Source organism: Oncorhynchus kisutch, unplaced genomic scaffold, assembly GCF_002021735.2.
Source record: "Oncorhynchus kisutch isolate 150728-3 unplaced genomic scaffold, Okis_V2 Okis04b-Okis11a_hom, whole genome shotgun sequence".
NCBI lineage: Eukaryota > Metazoa > Chordata > Actinopteri > Salmoniformes > Salmonidae > Oncorhynchus > Oncorhynchus kisutch.
In genome coordinates, this window is record NW_022261981.1 from 2,148,624 (window position 1) to 2,166,712 (window position 18,089).

The 18,089-nt window shown below is 43.0% G+C and overlaps 1 protein-coding gene across 1 annotated transcript in view; it reads left to right on the forward strand.

The window, feature by feature from the left end:
- LOC116359710 (WD repeat-containing and planar cell polarity effector protein fritz homolog) overlaps positions 1 to 16,116 on the forward strand; it is a 76,099-nt gene extending 59,983 nt beyond the window's left edge. Inside the window, exon 6 of the mRNA XM_031813049.1 lies at positions 15,738 to 16,116. Within this exon, the coding sequence (XP_031668909.1) occupies positions 15,738 to 16,116 (379 nt within the window). The remainder of the gene's footprint in view (positions 1 to 15,737) is intronic.
- Positions 16,117 to 18,089: the final 1,973 nt, after the last annotated feature.

The following is an 18,089-nucleotide window of genomic DNA, read 5'->3' on the forward strand; positions in this document are numbered from 1 at the left end:
AGTATATGAAATCAACTGTCTTCAACATGACACTGCCATCTACAGAGGAGCTAATGTACAGTATATGAAATCAACTGTCTTCAACGTGGCACTGCCATCTACAGAGGAGCTAATGTACAGTATATGAAATCAACTGTCTTCAACATGACACTGCCATCTACAGAGGAGCTAATGTACAGTATATGAAATCAACTGTCTTCAACATGACACTGCCATCTACAGAGGAGCTAATGTACAGTATATGAAATCAACTGTCTTCAACATGAGGCTGCCATCTACAGAGGAGCTAATGTACAGTATATGAAATAAACTGTCTTCAACATGAGGCTGCCATCTACAGAGGAGCTAATGTACAGTATATGAAATCAACTGTCTTCAACATGAGGCTGCCATCTACAGAGGAGCTAATGTACAGTATATGAAATCAACTGTATTCAACATGAGGCTGCCATCTACAGAGGAGCTAATGTAGAGTATATGAAATCAACTGTCTTCAACATGACACTGCCATCTACAGAGGAGCTAATGTACAGTATATGAAATCAACTGTCTTCAACGTGACACTGCCATCTACAGAGGAGCTAATGTACAGTATATGAAATCAACTGTCTTCAACATGACACTGCCATCTACAGAGGAGCTAATGTACAGTATATGAAATCAACTGTCTTCAACATGACACTGCCATCTACAGAGGAGCTAATGTACAGTATATGAAATCAACTGTCTTCAACATGAGGCTGCCATCTACAGAGGAGCTAATGTACAGTATATGAAATCAACTGTCTTCAACATGACACTGCCATCTACAGAGGAGCTAATGTACAGTATATGAAATCAACTGTCTTCAACATGAGGCTGCCATCTACAGAGGAGCTAATGTACAGTATATGAAATCAACCGTCTTCAACATGAGGCTGCCATCTACAGAGGAGCTAATGTACAGTATATGAAATCAACTGTCTTCAACATGAGGCTGCCATCTACAGAGGAGCTAATGTACAGTATATGAAATCAACTGTATTCAACATGAGGCTGCCATCTACAGAGGAGCTAATGTAGAGTATATGAAATCAACTGTCTTCAACATGACACTGCCATCTACAGAGGAGCTAATCTACAGTATATGAAATCAACTGTCTTCAACGTGACACTGCCATCTACAGAGGAGCTAATGTACAGTATATGAAATCAACTGTCTTCAACATGACACTGCCATCTACAGAGGAGCTAATGTACAGTATATGAAATCAACTGTCTTCAACGTGACACTGCCATCTACAGAGGAGCTAATGTACAGTATATGAAATCAACTGTCTTCAACATGACACTGCCATCTACTAGAGGAGCTAATGTACAGTATATGAAATCAACTGTCTTCAACATGACATTGCCATCTACAGAGGAGCTAATGTACAGTATATGAAATCAACTGTCTTCAACATGAGGCTGCCATCTACAGAGGAGCTAATGTACAGTATATGAAATCAACTGTCTTCAACATGACACTGCCATCTACAGAGGAGCTAATGAATATGAATGTAGTACTGTAGTGCTGATATAGAATCAGTTTTGTATTTTAGATCATAATGAATCATAGTGATTATTATGGACAGGGAGGACCTGATCCTAGATCAGCACTCCTACTCTGAGATGCTTGATAAATTGGGGCCCAGCTCAGTAGTGACAAGTCATCTGTCTCATATGATTCCACTCCTCAACCTTGCTGATCACACACAAATCGAGGGAACATGGAGCATTGTGAATATTTAATCAAGAATATACTTTAGCTGACGTCTCTTGATAGTTAAGACACAGTGGATTATATTTGTATGTTAAACAGTGCTTGTAGTGGTGTGAAACATGGCGGATATCAAAAACGATGTCTAATGGTTAATAATATAGACTAGAGGTCATCTGATATAAAATACGTTTGAGATTCTAAAGTATAATTTTGCGATGTGCAATGGTAGATTAAAGGAGAGAGACAGAGACCTGTGAACATCACTTCTCTTTAAAGCTGTTCCACAGGAACACAGCGAGATAGAAACCACCAGGGCTGTGTCCCAAATGCCACCCTATGCAGTGCACTACTTCTGGCCCATAGGAAATATAGGAAATAGTGTGTTGTTTGGAACGCAACCCAGATCACCATTTTCTTTCAACTCTGATGTCTCATCAGTATTATCCAAACTCTGACTCATCATCATGTGTTTGAGTTCTAAACTCTGACTCATCGTTAGGTGTTGGATGTCTAGACTGACTCTCATTGTTAGGTGTTGGATGTCTAGACTGACTCTCATCGTTAGGTGTTGGATGTCTAGACTCTGACTCATCAGTGGGTGTTGGATGTCTAGACTCTGACTCTCATCAGTAAGTGTTGGATGTCTAAACTCTGACTCTCATCAGTAGGTGTTGGATGTCTAAACTCTGACTCTCATCAGTAGGTGTTGGATGTCTAGACTCTGACTCTCATCAGTAGGTGTTGGATGTCTAGACTCTGACTCTCATCAGTAGGTGTTGGATGTCTAGACTCTGACTCTCATCAGTAGGTGTTGGATGTCTAAACTCTGACTCTCATCAGTAGGTGTTGGATGTCTAGACTCTGACTCTCATCAGTAGGTGTTGGATGTCTAGACTCTGACTCTCATCAGTAGGTGTTGGATGTCTAAACTCTGACTCTCATCAGTAGGTGTTGGATGTCTAAACTCTGACTCATCAGTAGGTGTTGGATGTCTAAACTCTGACTCATCAGTGGGTGTTGGATGTCTAAACTCTGACTCTCATCAGTAGGTGTTGGATGTCTAGACTCTGACTCTCATCAGTAGGTGTTGGATGTCTAGACTCTGACTCTCATCAGTAGGTGTTGGATGTCTAGACTCTGACTCTCATCAGTAGGTGTTGGATGTCTAAACTCTGACTCATCAGTGGGTGTTGGATGTCTAAACTCTGACTCATCAGTGGGTGTTGGATGTCTAGACTCTGACTCTCATCAGTAGGTGTTGGATGTCTAAACTCTGACTCTCATCAGTAGGTGTTGGATGTCTAAACTCTGACTCATCAGTAGATGTTGGATGTCTAAACTCTGACTCATCAGTGGGTGTTGGATGTCTAAACTCTGACTCATCAGTAGGTGTTGGATGTCTAAACTCTGACTCATCAGTGGGTGTTGGATGTCTAAACTCTGACTCTCATCAGTAGGTGTTGGATGTCTAGACTCTGACTCTCATCAGTAGGTGTTGGATGTCTAGACTCTGACTCTCATCAGTAGGTGTTGGATGTCTAGACTCTGACTCTCATCAGTAGGTGTTGGATGTCTAAACTCTGACTCATCAGTGGGTGTTGGATGTCTAAACTCTGACTCATCAGTAGGTGTTGGATGTCTAGACTGACTCTCATCAGCAGGTGTTGGATGTCTATTCCACGGCATGACGGTTTGTGCTGTTTTTTCCATCATTCTGTGACCAAACTTTGTATCTGCACTGCTCTTCAAATAAATGTGTTTTTGTAAAACTTTCAGTGGAAATTGTTAAAAGTAGTCCTTGTGCATAAAGGTGATGATGCAATCTCTATTGCGCTTCACACAGCCCTTTCTCAACTGGATAAAAGGAACACCTACGTGAGAATGCTATTCATTGACTACAGCTCAGCGTTCAACACCATGCTGCGCACAAAGCTCATCACTAAGCTAAGGACTCTAGGACTAAACACCTCCCTCTGCAACTGGATCCTGGACTTCCTGACGGGCCGCCCCCAGGTGGTAAGGGTAGGTAACAACACATCTGCCACGCTGATCCTCAACACTGGAGCCCCTCAGATGTGTGTGCTCAGCCCCCTCCTGTACTCCCTGTTCACCCACGACTGCATGGCCAGGCATGACTCCAACACCATCATTTTACTCTGCTGCTACTCTCTGTTTATCATCTATGTGTAGTCACTTTAACTAATCCTACATGTACATATTACCTCAAATAGCCCAACTAACCGGTGCACCTGCACATTGACTCTGTACCGGTACATCCTCTATATATATAGCCTTGCTACCCTTATTTTTTACTGTTTATTTTATTTCTTTACTTATCTATTGTTTACCTAATACCTATTTTTTTACTTAAAAACTGGTTAAGGACTTGTAAGTAAACATTTCACTGTAAGGTTGTATATGGCGCATGTGACAAATAAACTTTGATTAGATTTAACTTTGCAATCATTGTTTTGTTTTTTTTACATACATTTTAAAGTGAAAATTCTGAGTCTCAGTGTCGCTCTGTTACTGTGGAATTGCCCATGTTGGACCAAACTGCTGTTTCATAGAGCGCTGTTTCTCCTGGCTGGCAGACGGAACAGTAACAGTTCATGTGGAATGGAATGCTGGACTCTTCTCTCTGTGTTTTTAGAACCCTCAGAGTTCTAAAGAGCTGGGCTCTTTCCTTCGTGTCATTTATGGATTCCATTTGGACTCTCGGCCATTTCCTGTTTTCTCTGTGGGGGTTGAGATGAGCGACCGCTGGGTCATAATATGTTTCAGTGACTGCTCTCCTCTACTCTACTCTGCTCTAATCTACTCTGCTGTGCTCTACTCTAATCTGCTCTACTCGGCTCTAATCTGCTCTATTTGGCTCTAGTCTGCGCTGCTCTACTCTGCTCTAATCTACTCTGCTCCGCTCTATTCTGCTCTGCTCTATTCTGCTCTATTCTACTCTGCTATATTCTACTCTGCTCTAATCTACTCTGCTCTACTCTGCTCTATTCTACTCTGCTCTATTCTACTCTAATCTACTCTGCTCTAATCTACTCTGCTATATTCTACTCTGCTATATTCTACTCTGCTCTAATCTACTCCACTCTATTCTGCTCTGCTCTATTCTACTCTGCTCTATTCTACTCTGCTCTAATCTACTCTGCTCTAATCTACTCTGCTCTAATCTACTCTGCTCTGCTCTATTCTTCTCTAATCTACTCTGCTCTAATCTACTCTAATCTACTCTCCTCTACTCTGCTCTAATCTACTCTGCTGTGCTCTACTCTAATCTGCTCTACTCGGCTCTAATCTGCTCTATTTGGCTCTAGTCTGCGCTGCTCTACTCTGCTCTAATCTACTCTGCTCTGCTCTATTCTACTCTGCTATATTCTACTCTGCTCTAATCTACTCTGCTATATTCTACTCTGCTCTAATCTACTCTGCTATATTCTACTCTGCTCTAATCTACTCTGCTCTATTCTAATCTACTCTGCTCTAATCTACTCTGCTCTATTCTAATCTACTCTGCTCTAATCTACTCTGCTCTATTCTAATCTACTCTGCTCTAATCTACTCTGCTCTATTCTAATCTACTCTGCGCTAATCTACTCTGCTCTATTCTAATCTACTCTGCTCTAATCTACTCCACTCTATTCTGCTCTGCTCTAATCTACTCCACTCTATTCTACTCTGCTCTAATCTACTCTGCTCTAATCTACTCTGCTCTAATCTACTCTGCTCTAATCTACTCTGCTCTAATCTACTCTACTCTAATCTACTTACATTAGGGCAGGAGTCCTAGTGGTGAAAAGATGTCGGAAGTCTTTTTTTACTCCTTTATTAAGTGTTGGGTAAGTGTTATGTTGTAGAGTGTGTATTGTAGGAAGTAAATACATGTTTACTTTTGATCCAAGGTCTTAATGAAGTGTGTAGGTAATTCAGATACAATTTCAACATTTACTTTTAGAAAAGCAAGCAGAATAAAATATGGATGAAACAGTTGGTAAAACAGTCATTGGTCAACGGAAAAATATGGGGTCTTCGGTCATACTCTATTGGACAACTGAGAGGTGGGCCATAATGAAACACACACACACACACACATATGCCCCTTTCAGACCCGCCCACACACACTGTTAGACACACTACCGTACGACAGCTGTGATAGAAACAAGAAGTTCTAGTGCAATTTTATAAATGCCGACAGATAAATTATATGTCTGCCAACATGGTAGGATTTCTTTTGTGTCTATGAAATGGTGAAACACCTTAATGCGCAAATATTGATATAATAACCAGTCATATCAAAGTCAACTTGGAGTCACGCGATGATATATTGTGTTGTCCTCCCACTACAACTCAGGAAACCATGCAGTTTATTAGACTACAGATGAAATAAGTTAAATGAACTTCACAGGGTGGTGAAAGAGCACGGTGATGAGCTTGATGCTCCTTTCCAATCAATATCCAGGGTCTTATTCTGGTGACATGATGATCAATGATTATCCATAATAATCTCATCATGTAGACTAGCCTAATCACACAGCCTACTCACACAGCCTACTCACACAGCCTACCCACACAGCCTATCCACACAGCCTACTCACACAGCCTACTCACACAGCCTACTCACACAGCCTATCCACACAGCCTACCCACACAGCCTACCCACACAGCCTACTCACATAGCCTACTCACACAGCCTACCCACACAGCCTACCCACACCGCCTACCCACACAGCCTACTCACACAGCCTACTCACACAGCCTACCCACACCGCCTACCCACACCGCCTACTCACACAGCCTACTCACACAGCCTACCCACACAGCCTACTCACACAGCCTACTCACACAGCCTACTCACACCGCCTACTCACACAGCCTACTCACACAGCCTACCCACACAGCCTACTCACACAGTCTACCCACACAGCCTACTCACACAGCCTACTCACACAGCCTACTCACACTGTATCTGTGAGCTGTTGGCTAGAGCACAGGTGCCAAGACCAGATTTGCTATTCAATACAGTAGTTTTTGTGACAAAACATTCGGCAGAGTTGAAAATACGATGGAAACACATTGAATATTATATTTTTTATTCGTTACATGAAAACCTAAGCGAGAAAGTACATTTTGTGTGCACTACGCATCAAACACAACTGGTGGGAAAATGCACATATTTTATAATGCAGATTTTAGAATATTCACATGAAAATCTGTTGCCAAATGAGCTGATTTGTTGGAGTTGATTTCTTATCAGAAAGATTCCAGATTCTTCTCTTTAAGATGAAGACCTGTAGAACCTTTCCCACTGCATTAGGATTCCACTAAAGTTTCTCCTGTCTCTCCTGTCTGACCTTGAGTTCCAACACACTGTGATGCCCATAGAGACACACACCAAACACACACACACACACACACACACCAAACACATACACACCAAACACATATCCACACACACACACACACACACACACCAAACACATATCCACACACCAACACATATCCACACACACACACACACACACACACACACACACACACACACACACACACACACCAACACATACACACACACACCAAACACATATCCACACACACACACAACACACACACACACACACACACACTGCTCAATAGACACAGGGAGGTGACGTCTCCACTCTCCCTATGAAATCAGCTGGCAGAATTACTTATATGTTTCCACTACAATGCAGGGTTTATTTATCCCTTCAACCAGACAGGAGAGAGAGATTAAAAGGCAAAGGAACATGTCAATGTTATAGGGGTCAGAGACAGATTTACAGTCTGCATCCCAAATGACACCCTGTCTACCCCCTATAAAGTGGACTACTTTTGACCAGGGCCCATAGGTTATAGCTCTGACTGAGTAATTTCCATTCGCCAAGAAACAAAAGATCCCTGCTGGTCAAAAGTAGTGTACTATATAGGGAATAGGGTGCCATTTGGGACACTAGAGACTGCATATTCTGACTGACAGGAGGGGAGAGGAAGCTAGCTAGTTAATTATCTTCATTGAATCTTGTAAAGGCGTAGAAGGAGAGGTACTCCACTGCTGTTGAAATAGCTGAAGACAAAGGTACTGGGGGCCATGTTGGCTCCATTTTGATATGGATGAAGACATAAATATAGAAGATACTGGGGGCCATGTTGGCTCCATTTTGATATGGATGAAGACATAAATATAGAAGATACTGGGGGCCATGTTGGCTCCATATTGATATGGATGAAGACATAAATATAGAAGATACTGGGGGCCATGTTGGCTCCATTTTGATATGGATGAAGACATAAATATAGAAGATACTGGGGGCCATGTTGGCTCCATATTGATATGGATGAAGACATAAATATAGAAGATACTGGGGGCCATGTTGGCTCCATTTTGATATGGATGAAGACATAAATATAGAAGATACTGGGGGCCATGTTGGCTCCATATTGATATGGATGAAGACATAAATATAGAAGATACTGGGGGCCATGTTGGCTCCATTTTGATATGGATGAAGACATAAATACAGAAGCTACTGGGGGCCATGTTGGCTCCATTTTGATATGGATGAAGACATAAATATAGAAGATACTGGGGGCCATGTTGGCTCCATTTTGATATGGATGAAGACATAAATATAGAAGATACTGGGGGCCATGTTGGCTCCATTTTGATATGGATGAAGACAAATGTAGAGCTTAATGACTACCGTCCCGTAGCACTCACTTCCGTCATCATGAAGGGCTTTGAGAGACTAGTCAAGGACCATATCACCTCCACCCTACCTGACACCCTAGACCCACTCCAATTTGCTTACCGCCCCAATAGGTCCACAGACGAAGCAATCGCAATCACACTGCACACTGCCCTAACCTATCTGGACAAGAGGAATACCTATGTAAGAATGCTGTTCATCGACTACAGCTCAGCATTTAACACCATAGTACCCTCCAAACTCGTTATTAAGCTCGAGACCCTGGGTCTCGACCCCGCCCTGTGCAACTGGGTCCTGGACTTCCTGACGGGCTGCCCCCTGGTGGTGAGTGTAGGTTACAACATCTCCACCCCGCTGATCCTCAACACATGGGCCCCACAAGGGTGCCTTCTCAGCCCTCTCCTGTACTCCCTGTTCACCCATGACTGCGTGGCCATGCACGCCTCCAACTCAATCATCAAGTTTGCAGACGACACTACAGTGATAGGCTTGATTACCAACAATGACGAGATGGCCTACAGGGAGGAGGTGAGGGCCATCGGAGTGTGGGGTCAGGAAAATAACCTCACACTCAATGTCAACAAAACAAAAGGAGATGATCGTGTACTTCAGGAAAGAGCAGAGGTAGCAGCCCCCTATCCACATCCATGGGACAGTAGTGGAGAAGGTGGGAAGTTTTGAGTTCCTCGGCATACACATCATGGACAAACTGAAATGGTCCACCCACACAGACAGTGTGGTGAAGAAGGCGCAGCAGCGCCTCTTCAACCTCAGGAGGCTGAAGAATTTCAGTTTGTCACCAAAAACCCTCACAAACTTTTACAGATGCACAATCGAGAGCATCCTGTCAGGCTGTATCACCGGCTGGTACGGCAACTGCTCCGGCCCCAAAACCGCAAGGCTTTCCAGAGGGTAGTGAGGTCTGCACAACGCATCACCGGGGGCAAACTACCTGCCCTCCAGGACACCTACACCACCCGATGTCACAGGAAGGCCGAAAAGATCATCAAGGACAACAACCACCCGAGCCACTGCCTGTTCACCCCGTTATCATCCAGAAGGCGAGGTCAGTACAGGTACATCAAAGCAGGGACCGAGAAACTGAAAAACAGCTTCTATCTCAAGGCCATCAGACTGTTAAACAGCCATCACTAACATTGAGTGGCTGCTGCCAACATACTGACTCAACTCTAGCCACTTTATAATGGAAAAATGTATGTAATAAATATATCACTAGCCACTTTAAACAATGCCACTTTATATAATGTTTACATACCCTACATTACTCATCTCATATGTACAGTGCCTTGCGAAAGTATTCGGCCCCCTTGAACTTTGCGACCTTTTGCCACATTTCAGGCTTCAAACATAAAGATATAAAACTGTTTTTTTTTGTGAAGAATCAACAACAAGTGGGACACAATCATGAAGTGGAATGACATTTATTGGATATTTCAAACTTTTTTAACAAATGAAAAACTGAAAAATTGGGCGTGCAAAATTATTCTGCCCCCTTAAGTTAATACTTTGTAGCGCCACCTTTCGCTGCGATTACAGCTGTAAGTCGCTTGGGGTATGTCTCTCTCAGTTTTGCACATCGAGAGACTGACATTTTTTCCCATTCCTCCTTGTAAAACAGCTCGAGCTCAGTGAGGTTGGATGGAGAGCATTTGTGAACAGCAGTTTTCAGTTCTTTCCACAGATTCTCGATTGGATTCAGGTCTGGACTTTGACTTGGCCATTCTAACACCTGGATATGTTTATTTTTGAACCATTCCATTGTAGATTTTGCTTTATGTTTTGGATCATTGTCTTGTTGGAAGACAAATATCCGTCCCAGTCTCAGGTCTTTTGCAGACTCCTTCAGGTTTTCTTCCAGAATGGTCCTGTATTTGGCTCCATCCATCTTCCCATCAATTTTAACCATCTTCCCTGTCCCTGCTGAAGAAAAGCAGGCCCAAACCATGATGCTGCCACCACCATGTTTGCCAGTGGGGATGGTGTGTTCAGGGTGATGGGCTGTGTTGCTCAATTTTGGTTTCATCTGACCAGAGCACCTTCTTCCACATGTTTGGTGTGTCTCCCAGGTGGCTTGTGGCAAACTTTAAACAACACTTTTTATGGATATCTTTAAGAAATGGCTTTCTTCTTGCCACTCTTCCATAAAGGCCAGATTTGTGCAATATACGACTGATTGTTGTCCTATGGACAGAGTCTCCCACCTCAGCTGTAGATCTCTGCAGTTCATCCAGAGTGATCATGGGCCTCTTTGCTGCATCTCTGATCAGTCTTCTCCTTGTATGAGCTGAAAGTTTAGAGGGACGGCCAGGTCTTGGTAGATTTGCAGTGGTCTGATACTCCTTCCATTTCAATATTATCGCTTGCACAGTGCTCCTTGGGATGTTTAAAGCTTGGGAAATCTTTTTGTATCCAAATCCGGCTTTAAACTTCTTCACAACAGTATCTCGGACCTGCCTGGTGTGTTCCTTGTTCTTCATGATGCTCTCTGCGCTTTTAACGGACCTCTGAGACTATCACAGTGCAGGTGCATTTATACGGAGACTTGATTACACACAGGTGGATTGTATTTATCATCATTAGTGATTTAGGTCAACATTGGATCATTCAGAGATCCTCACTGAACTTCTGGAGAGAGTTTGCTGCACTGAAAGTAAAGGGGCAGAAAAAAATTTGCGCGCCAATTTTTCAGTTTTTGATTTGTTAAAAAAGTTTGAAATATCCAATAAATGTCGTTCCACTTCATGATTGTGTCCCACTTGTTGTTGATTCTTCACAAAAAATACAGTTTTATATCTTTATGTTTGAAGCCTGAAATGTGGCAAAAGGTTGCAAAGTTCAAGGGGGCCGAATACTTTCGCAAGGCACTGTATATACTGTACTCTATACCATCTACTGCATCTTGCCTATGCTGTTCGGCCATCACTCATTCATATATTTTTATGTACATATTCTTATTCATTCCTTTATACTTGGTAGTTGTTGTGAAATTGTTAGGATATATTACTTGTTAGATATTACTGCATTGTCTGAACTAGAAGCACAAGCATTTTGCTACGCTCACATTAACATCTGCTAACCATGTGTATGTGACAAATAAAATTTGATTTGATTTGAATAGATTTTTTTTTATTTGAAGCTACTAGGGGTCATGTTAGCTCGATTTTTATATAGATTAAGACATAAAGATAGAAGCTTCTGGGGGCCATGTTGGCTCCATGTTGATATAGATGAAGACATAAAGACAGAAGCTTCTGGGGGCCATGTTGGCTCTATGTTGATATAGATAAAGACGCAAAGATAGAAGCTACTGGGGGCCATGTTGGCTCCATGTTGATATAGGGTTTGTTCGTAAATTCAATCTGGAGTGCCAGTGTGAGCTCAGGGTGTGCTCGGGGCTTTCGTAAATTAAGAGCGTTGCCAGATTTTTCGTTTGTAAAAATCGCTCTCGTAGCATTCAGAGCGCACACTGGATGCTCTGGCCGAGGAGTAGGGTTGATCCAAGCGTTCTGACCACACAACAACAGCCAAGCACCCAAGCTAACTGGCTAACATTGGCTATCTTGCTAGCTACTTCCAGACACAAATGAGAGAACAGCTCACTCTGACAATTTTACCTGCCCTAGCAGAGCTGGTTAGGCAGTTTTTATGTTATCCAGAGCGTTGATGACTGTGACTGTGCTGGTGGGAACAATTTAATTACTATTTTTTGCCAACGTTTACTGGCACCGGTCATATTCAACGGGTGTTGAGCGTTCATAAATTCGCCAGTGATTCTGCGCTCTGGCACACTCAGACGAGAGTGCTCTGAAATCAGTGGAGATAGCCAGAGTGAATTTACAAACACACCCATAGATGAAGACATAACGATAGAAGCTATTTTGGGGCCATGTTGGCTCCATGTTGGTATAGATGAAGACATAAAGATAAATGCTACTGGGGGGCCGTGTTGGCTCCATGTTGGTTCCATGTTGGTATAGATGAAGACATAAAGATAAATGCTACTGGGGGGCCATGTTGGCTCAAAGTTGGTATAGATGAAGACATAAAGATAGATGCCACTGGGGGGCCATGTTGACTCCATGTTGGCTCCACTAAACAGGGCTGAAATGGGAAAACACCTTCACAATATTTGCAGCGGTGCTTCTCTAAGCATCTCCTATTGCCTTTGCACTGTTTGTACCTGGGTATTATACAGTATGCTGTGTTGTGTGTCTCATTGTAACTATATGGATGCAGCTCTTGGCCAGGGCTCAATTGGGGGAAAAAATTTAAACATCAGTGGGACTTCTCTGGTTAAATGAAGGATGGATAAATATGAATGATACAATACAAGATGACAGCTAAATTGTATTTAGATGTAAACTGTAAATGAAACAGAATATACTGTTGCTGTATTATTCACTTTCATGTTGTAATTAGCTGAATGTCTGTCCTGTCCTGTCCTGTCCTGATCTGTCCTGTCCTGTCCTGTCCTGGTCTGTCCTGGTCTGTCCTGTCCTGGTCTGTCCTGGTCTGTCCTGTCCTGTCCTGTCCTGTCCTGGTCTGGTCTGTCCTGTCCTGTCCTGTCCTGGTCTGTCCTGTCCTGTCCTGGTCTGTCCTGTCCTGTCCTGGTCTGTCCTGTCCTGTCCTGGTCTGTCCTGTCCTGTCCTGTCCTGGTCTGTCCTGTCCTGGTCTGTCCTGTCCTGTCCTGGTCTGTCCTGTCCTGTCCTGTCCTGTCCTGGTCTGTCCTGTCCTCGTCTGTCCTGTCCTGGTCTGTCCTGTCCTGGTCTGTCCTGTCCTGTCTGTCCTGTCTGTCCTGTCTGTCTGTCCTGTCTGTCTGTCCTGTCCTGTCTGTCCTGTCCTGTCCTGGTCTGTCCTGTCCTGGTCTGGTCTGGTCTGTCCTGGTCTGGTCTGTCCTGTCCTGGTCTGTCCTGTCCTGTCCTGGTCTGTCCTGTCCAGTCTGTCCTGTCCTGTCCTGGTCTGTCCTGTCCTGTCCTGGTCTGTCCTGTCCTGTCCTGGTCTGTCCTGTCCTGTCCTGTCCTGTCCTGGTCTGTCCTGTCCTGGTCTGTCCTGGTCTGTCCTGTCCTGTCCTGTCCTGGTCTGTTAAAGGCCTGGAGTGTTTGTGTGTTGCACAAACACACACAGCTACAGTGCCTTCAGAAAGTATTCACACCCCTTGACATTTTCCACATTTCGTTGTCACAGCCTTCATTTTGTGTCACTGGCCTACACACAATACCCCATAATGTCACAGTGGAATTGTGTTTTTCAAAATATTTACAAAATGAAAAGCTGAAAAGTCTTGAGTCTAAATAATTCAACACCTTTTTTATGGCAAGCCTAAACAAGTCACATAAGTTGCATGGACTCTGTGTGTGCAAAAATAGTGTTTAACAATATTTCCTCATCTCTGTACCCCACACATACAATTATCTGTAAGATCCCTCAGTCGAGCTGTGAATTTCAAACACAGATTCAACCACAAAGACCAGGGAGGTTTTCCAATGCCTCACAAAGAAGGGCACCTATTGGTAGATGGGTAAAAATATTCAAAAGCAGACATTGAATATCCTTTAGCATGGTGAAGTTATTAATTACATGTTGGATGGTGTATCAATACACCCAGTCACTACATAGATACAGGTGTCCTTCCTAACAGTTGCCAGAGAGGAAGGAAACCACTCAGGGATTTCACCATGAGGCCAATGGTGACTTTAAAACAGTTACAGAGTTTATTGGCTGTGGAACGCTCTTAGAGACTTACCCAGAAAGACTCACAGCTCTTAGAGACTTACCCAGAAAGACTCACAGCTGCAATCACTGCCAAAGGTGATTCTAATATGTATTGACTCAGGGGGTTGAATACTTATCTAATACACTACATGATACACTACATGATCATAAGTATGTGAACACTCTTCGTCAAACATCTCATTCCAAAATCATGGGCATAAATATGTAGTTGTGCCTCCCTTTGCTGCTATAACAGCCTCCAATCTTCTGGGAAGGCTTTCCACTAGATGTTGGAACAAGAGTGTTGTAACCAAGGACAGACAATTTATCCAAACAATTCAGCACTCGGTGGCCCTGTTCTGTGTGGCCTACCACATTGCGACTGAGCCATTGTTGCTCCTAGACCTTTCCACTTCACAAAAATACAAAAATGGTTTGTCGAGATTGGTGTGGAAGAACTTGACTGGCTTGCACAGAGCCCTGACCTCAACCCCATCGAACACCTTCGGGATGAATCGGAACGCCGACTGTGAGCCAGGCCTAATCGTCCAACATCAGTGCCCAACCTCACTAATGCTCTTGTGGCTGAATGGAAGCAAGTTGACCAGGGCAGTTCTAGCAGGACATTTTATGAACTGACTTGTTGGAAAGATGGCATCCTATGACAGTTCCACGTTGAAAGTCACTGAGCTCTTCAGGAATGCCATTCTACTGCCAATGTTTGTCTATGGAGATTGCATGGCGGTGTGCTTGATTTTATAAACCTGTCAGCAACGGGTGTGGCTGAAATAGCCGAATCCACTAATTTGAAGGTGTGTCCACATACTTTTTTAGTGTATATTAGTGTTTTATTTTAATTTTTTTTTTACAAATGTTACGTTTCATCCGTGTTGACATTAGACTCTTCGCTACTCTCTTCTACTCTGCACTGCCAGATGTTTCCACAGTGGTTTAGGTTAGAATGAGTCATTCCCATTCACTACCAGACAAAGTGCTATGTCCCAAATGGCACCATGTTCCCTGTGTCATTCACTACTTTTGACCAGGGCTCATAATAGGGCTCTGATCAAAAGTAGTGCACTACATATGGAATAGGGTGCCATTTGGTTATAGCTCAGAGTGAGTCATTTACATTATCTAAGGATGCATCCTAAATGGCACCCTATTCCCTATATAGGCCCTGGTCAAAAAGAAGGCACTATAAAGAGAATAGGGTGTCATTTGAGACACATCGTAAGAGAGTAAAGGTCAACAAGCGTGGGACATTGCTTTCCACAGCATCCCTTTCAGTCCTTTATTACACATCAACTGTCTTCTCCCTGCTCGATAGGATTATTTAAATGTATGCCATATTTGCTGCTAGCGAGGCTCCCTGCTACAGCTGCTGCTGGTGGTGCTTTGTGGGTGTTTTATTCAAAGTAAAGTGGGAGAGAAAATAATACTCAAGTGTTTTTTGTGTTTTTTTCTGCAGATAATTTCGTTTTTTTATTTAGTTTTTTTTCCATGGATAATTTTTTCCCCCACAGTTTGAATATTGATGATGATGTCCATGTTGACAGTCAGAATACTTTTGATGAGTTCCGTGTTGACAGTTTGAATATTTATGATGATGTCCGTGTTGACAGTTTGAATGTTTATAATGATCTCCGTGTTGACAGTTTGATTATTGATGGTGATCTCCGTGTTGACAGTTTGATTATTGATGGTGATGTCCGTGTTGACAGTTTGATTATTGATGGTGATGTCCGTGTTGACAGTTTGAATATTGATGGTGATGTCCGTGTTGACAGTTTGAATATTTATGATATTGTCCATGTTGACAGTTTAAATATTTTTGATGATGTCCATGTTGACAGTTTTAATATTTATGATGATGTCCATGTTGAGGCTGTTTTTGTGTGCTGACTGCTTGTCTCTCTGGTTCTAAAAGCACTATATATGCCGTTTCAATTGAAATAGTTCATTAAATGGAACACAGATATATTTATATATTTTTTCCAGTTTTTTTTCTCAGCAACTTTTAACATGAATGTGCTGTTCAGATATTACTAGGTCAAACACCTCAAAACATACAGCAAGATGGTGCCGATAGAGATGGCAGCTTCGCTTCAGGTTCTTAGGAAACTTTGCAGTATTTAGTTATTTTATGTGTTATTTCTTACATTGTTAGCCCAGAAAACCTTAAGTGTTATTACATACAGCTGGGAAGAACTATTGGATATCAGAGAAACGTGAACTTACCAGCACTACGACCAGGAATACGACTTTCCCAAAGTGGATCCTTTGTCTGCTCCTCACAGGGCATTTGAACTGATTCCAGAGGCCGACCCAAAACAATGCCGTTGGAGGGGAGGGTGCCGGAGCGGTCTTCTAGTGAGGCTTCGGATGCGTGCACACCACCCACAGCTTCCAAGTATATTACTCGCTAATGTCCAGTCCCTAGTTAACAAAGTAGATGGAATTAGGGCAAGAGCTGCTTTCCAAAGAGATATCTGGGATTGTAACATACTCTGTTTCACGGCGACATGGCCAGCTAGGGGCATGCTGTCGGAGTCCGTACAGCCAATGGGATTTTCAGTGTGTCGCGCCGACAGGAACAAACATCTCTCTGGTGATAAGGGCGGGGGTGTATGTTTCATGATTAACGACTCATGGTATAATTGTAACAACAATTACACCATGTTCACCTGACATAGAATTCTTCACAATCAAATGCCGACCGTATTATCTCCAAGAGAACTCTCCTCGGTTATCGTCATAGCCGTGTATATCCCCCCGCAAGCGGTTACCAAGACGGCCATCAAGAAACTTCACTGGAATTTATGCAAACTGGAAACCATATATCCTGAGGCTGCATTTATTGTTGCTGGGGATTTTAACAAAGCTAATCTGAGAACAAGGCTACCTAAATTCTATCAGCATATCAATTGCAGTACACGAGCGAGTAACACACTTTACCACTGCTACTCTAACTTCCGCGATGCATACATGGCCCTTCCCCGCCCTCCTTTTGGCAAATCTGACCATGACTCCATCTTGTTGCTCCCCTCCTATAGGCAGAAACTAAAACAGGAAGCGCCAGTGCTTAGGTTTATCTAACGCTGGTCAGACCAATCGGATTCCACGCGTCAAGATTGATTCGATCACGTGGACTGGGATATGTTCCGGGTAGCCTCAAACAATAACATTGACGTATACACTGACTCAGTGAGCGAGTTTATAAGGAAGTGTATAGGTGTCACGTTCTGACCTTTATTTCCTTTGTTTTGTCTTTTTCTAGTATGTTCAGGGCGTGAGTTGGGGTGGGCAGTCTGTGTGTTTTTCTATGTTGGGGTTTTGAGTTCAGCCTAGTATGGTTCTCAATCAGAGGCAGGTGTCGTTAGTTGTCTCTGATTGAGAATCATACTTAGGTAGCCTGGGTTTCACTTTTTAGTTGTGGGTGTTTGTTTCCGTGTGAGTGTTTGTTGCCACACGGTACTGTTTCGGTTTCGTTCATGTTCACGTTTATTGTTTTGTATTTCATAGTGTTCAGTTTATGTCTTAAAATAAACGTTATGGACACTTACCACGTTGCGCTCTGGTCCTCCTCTCTATCTCCAGACGACATCCGTTACAATAGGAGATGTTGTACCCACTGTGACTATTAAAACCTTCCCTAACCAGAAACCGTGGATTGATGGCAGCATTTGTGCAAAACTGAAAGCTCGTACCACCGCATTTAATCATGGCAAGGCGACTGGAAACATGACCGAATACAAACAGTGTAGTTATTCCCTCCGTAAGGCAGAAGAAAAGCGTCAGTATAGAGACAAAGTGGAGTCGCAATTCAATCACGGATTACAAAAAGAAAACTAGCTCCGTCGCAGACATCGACGTCT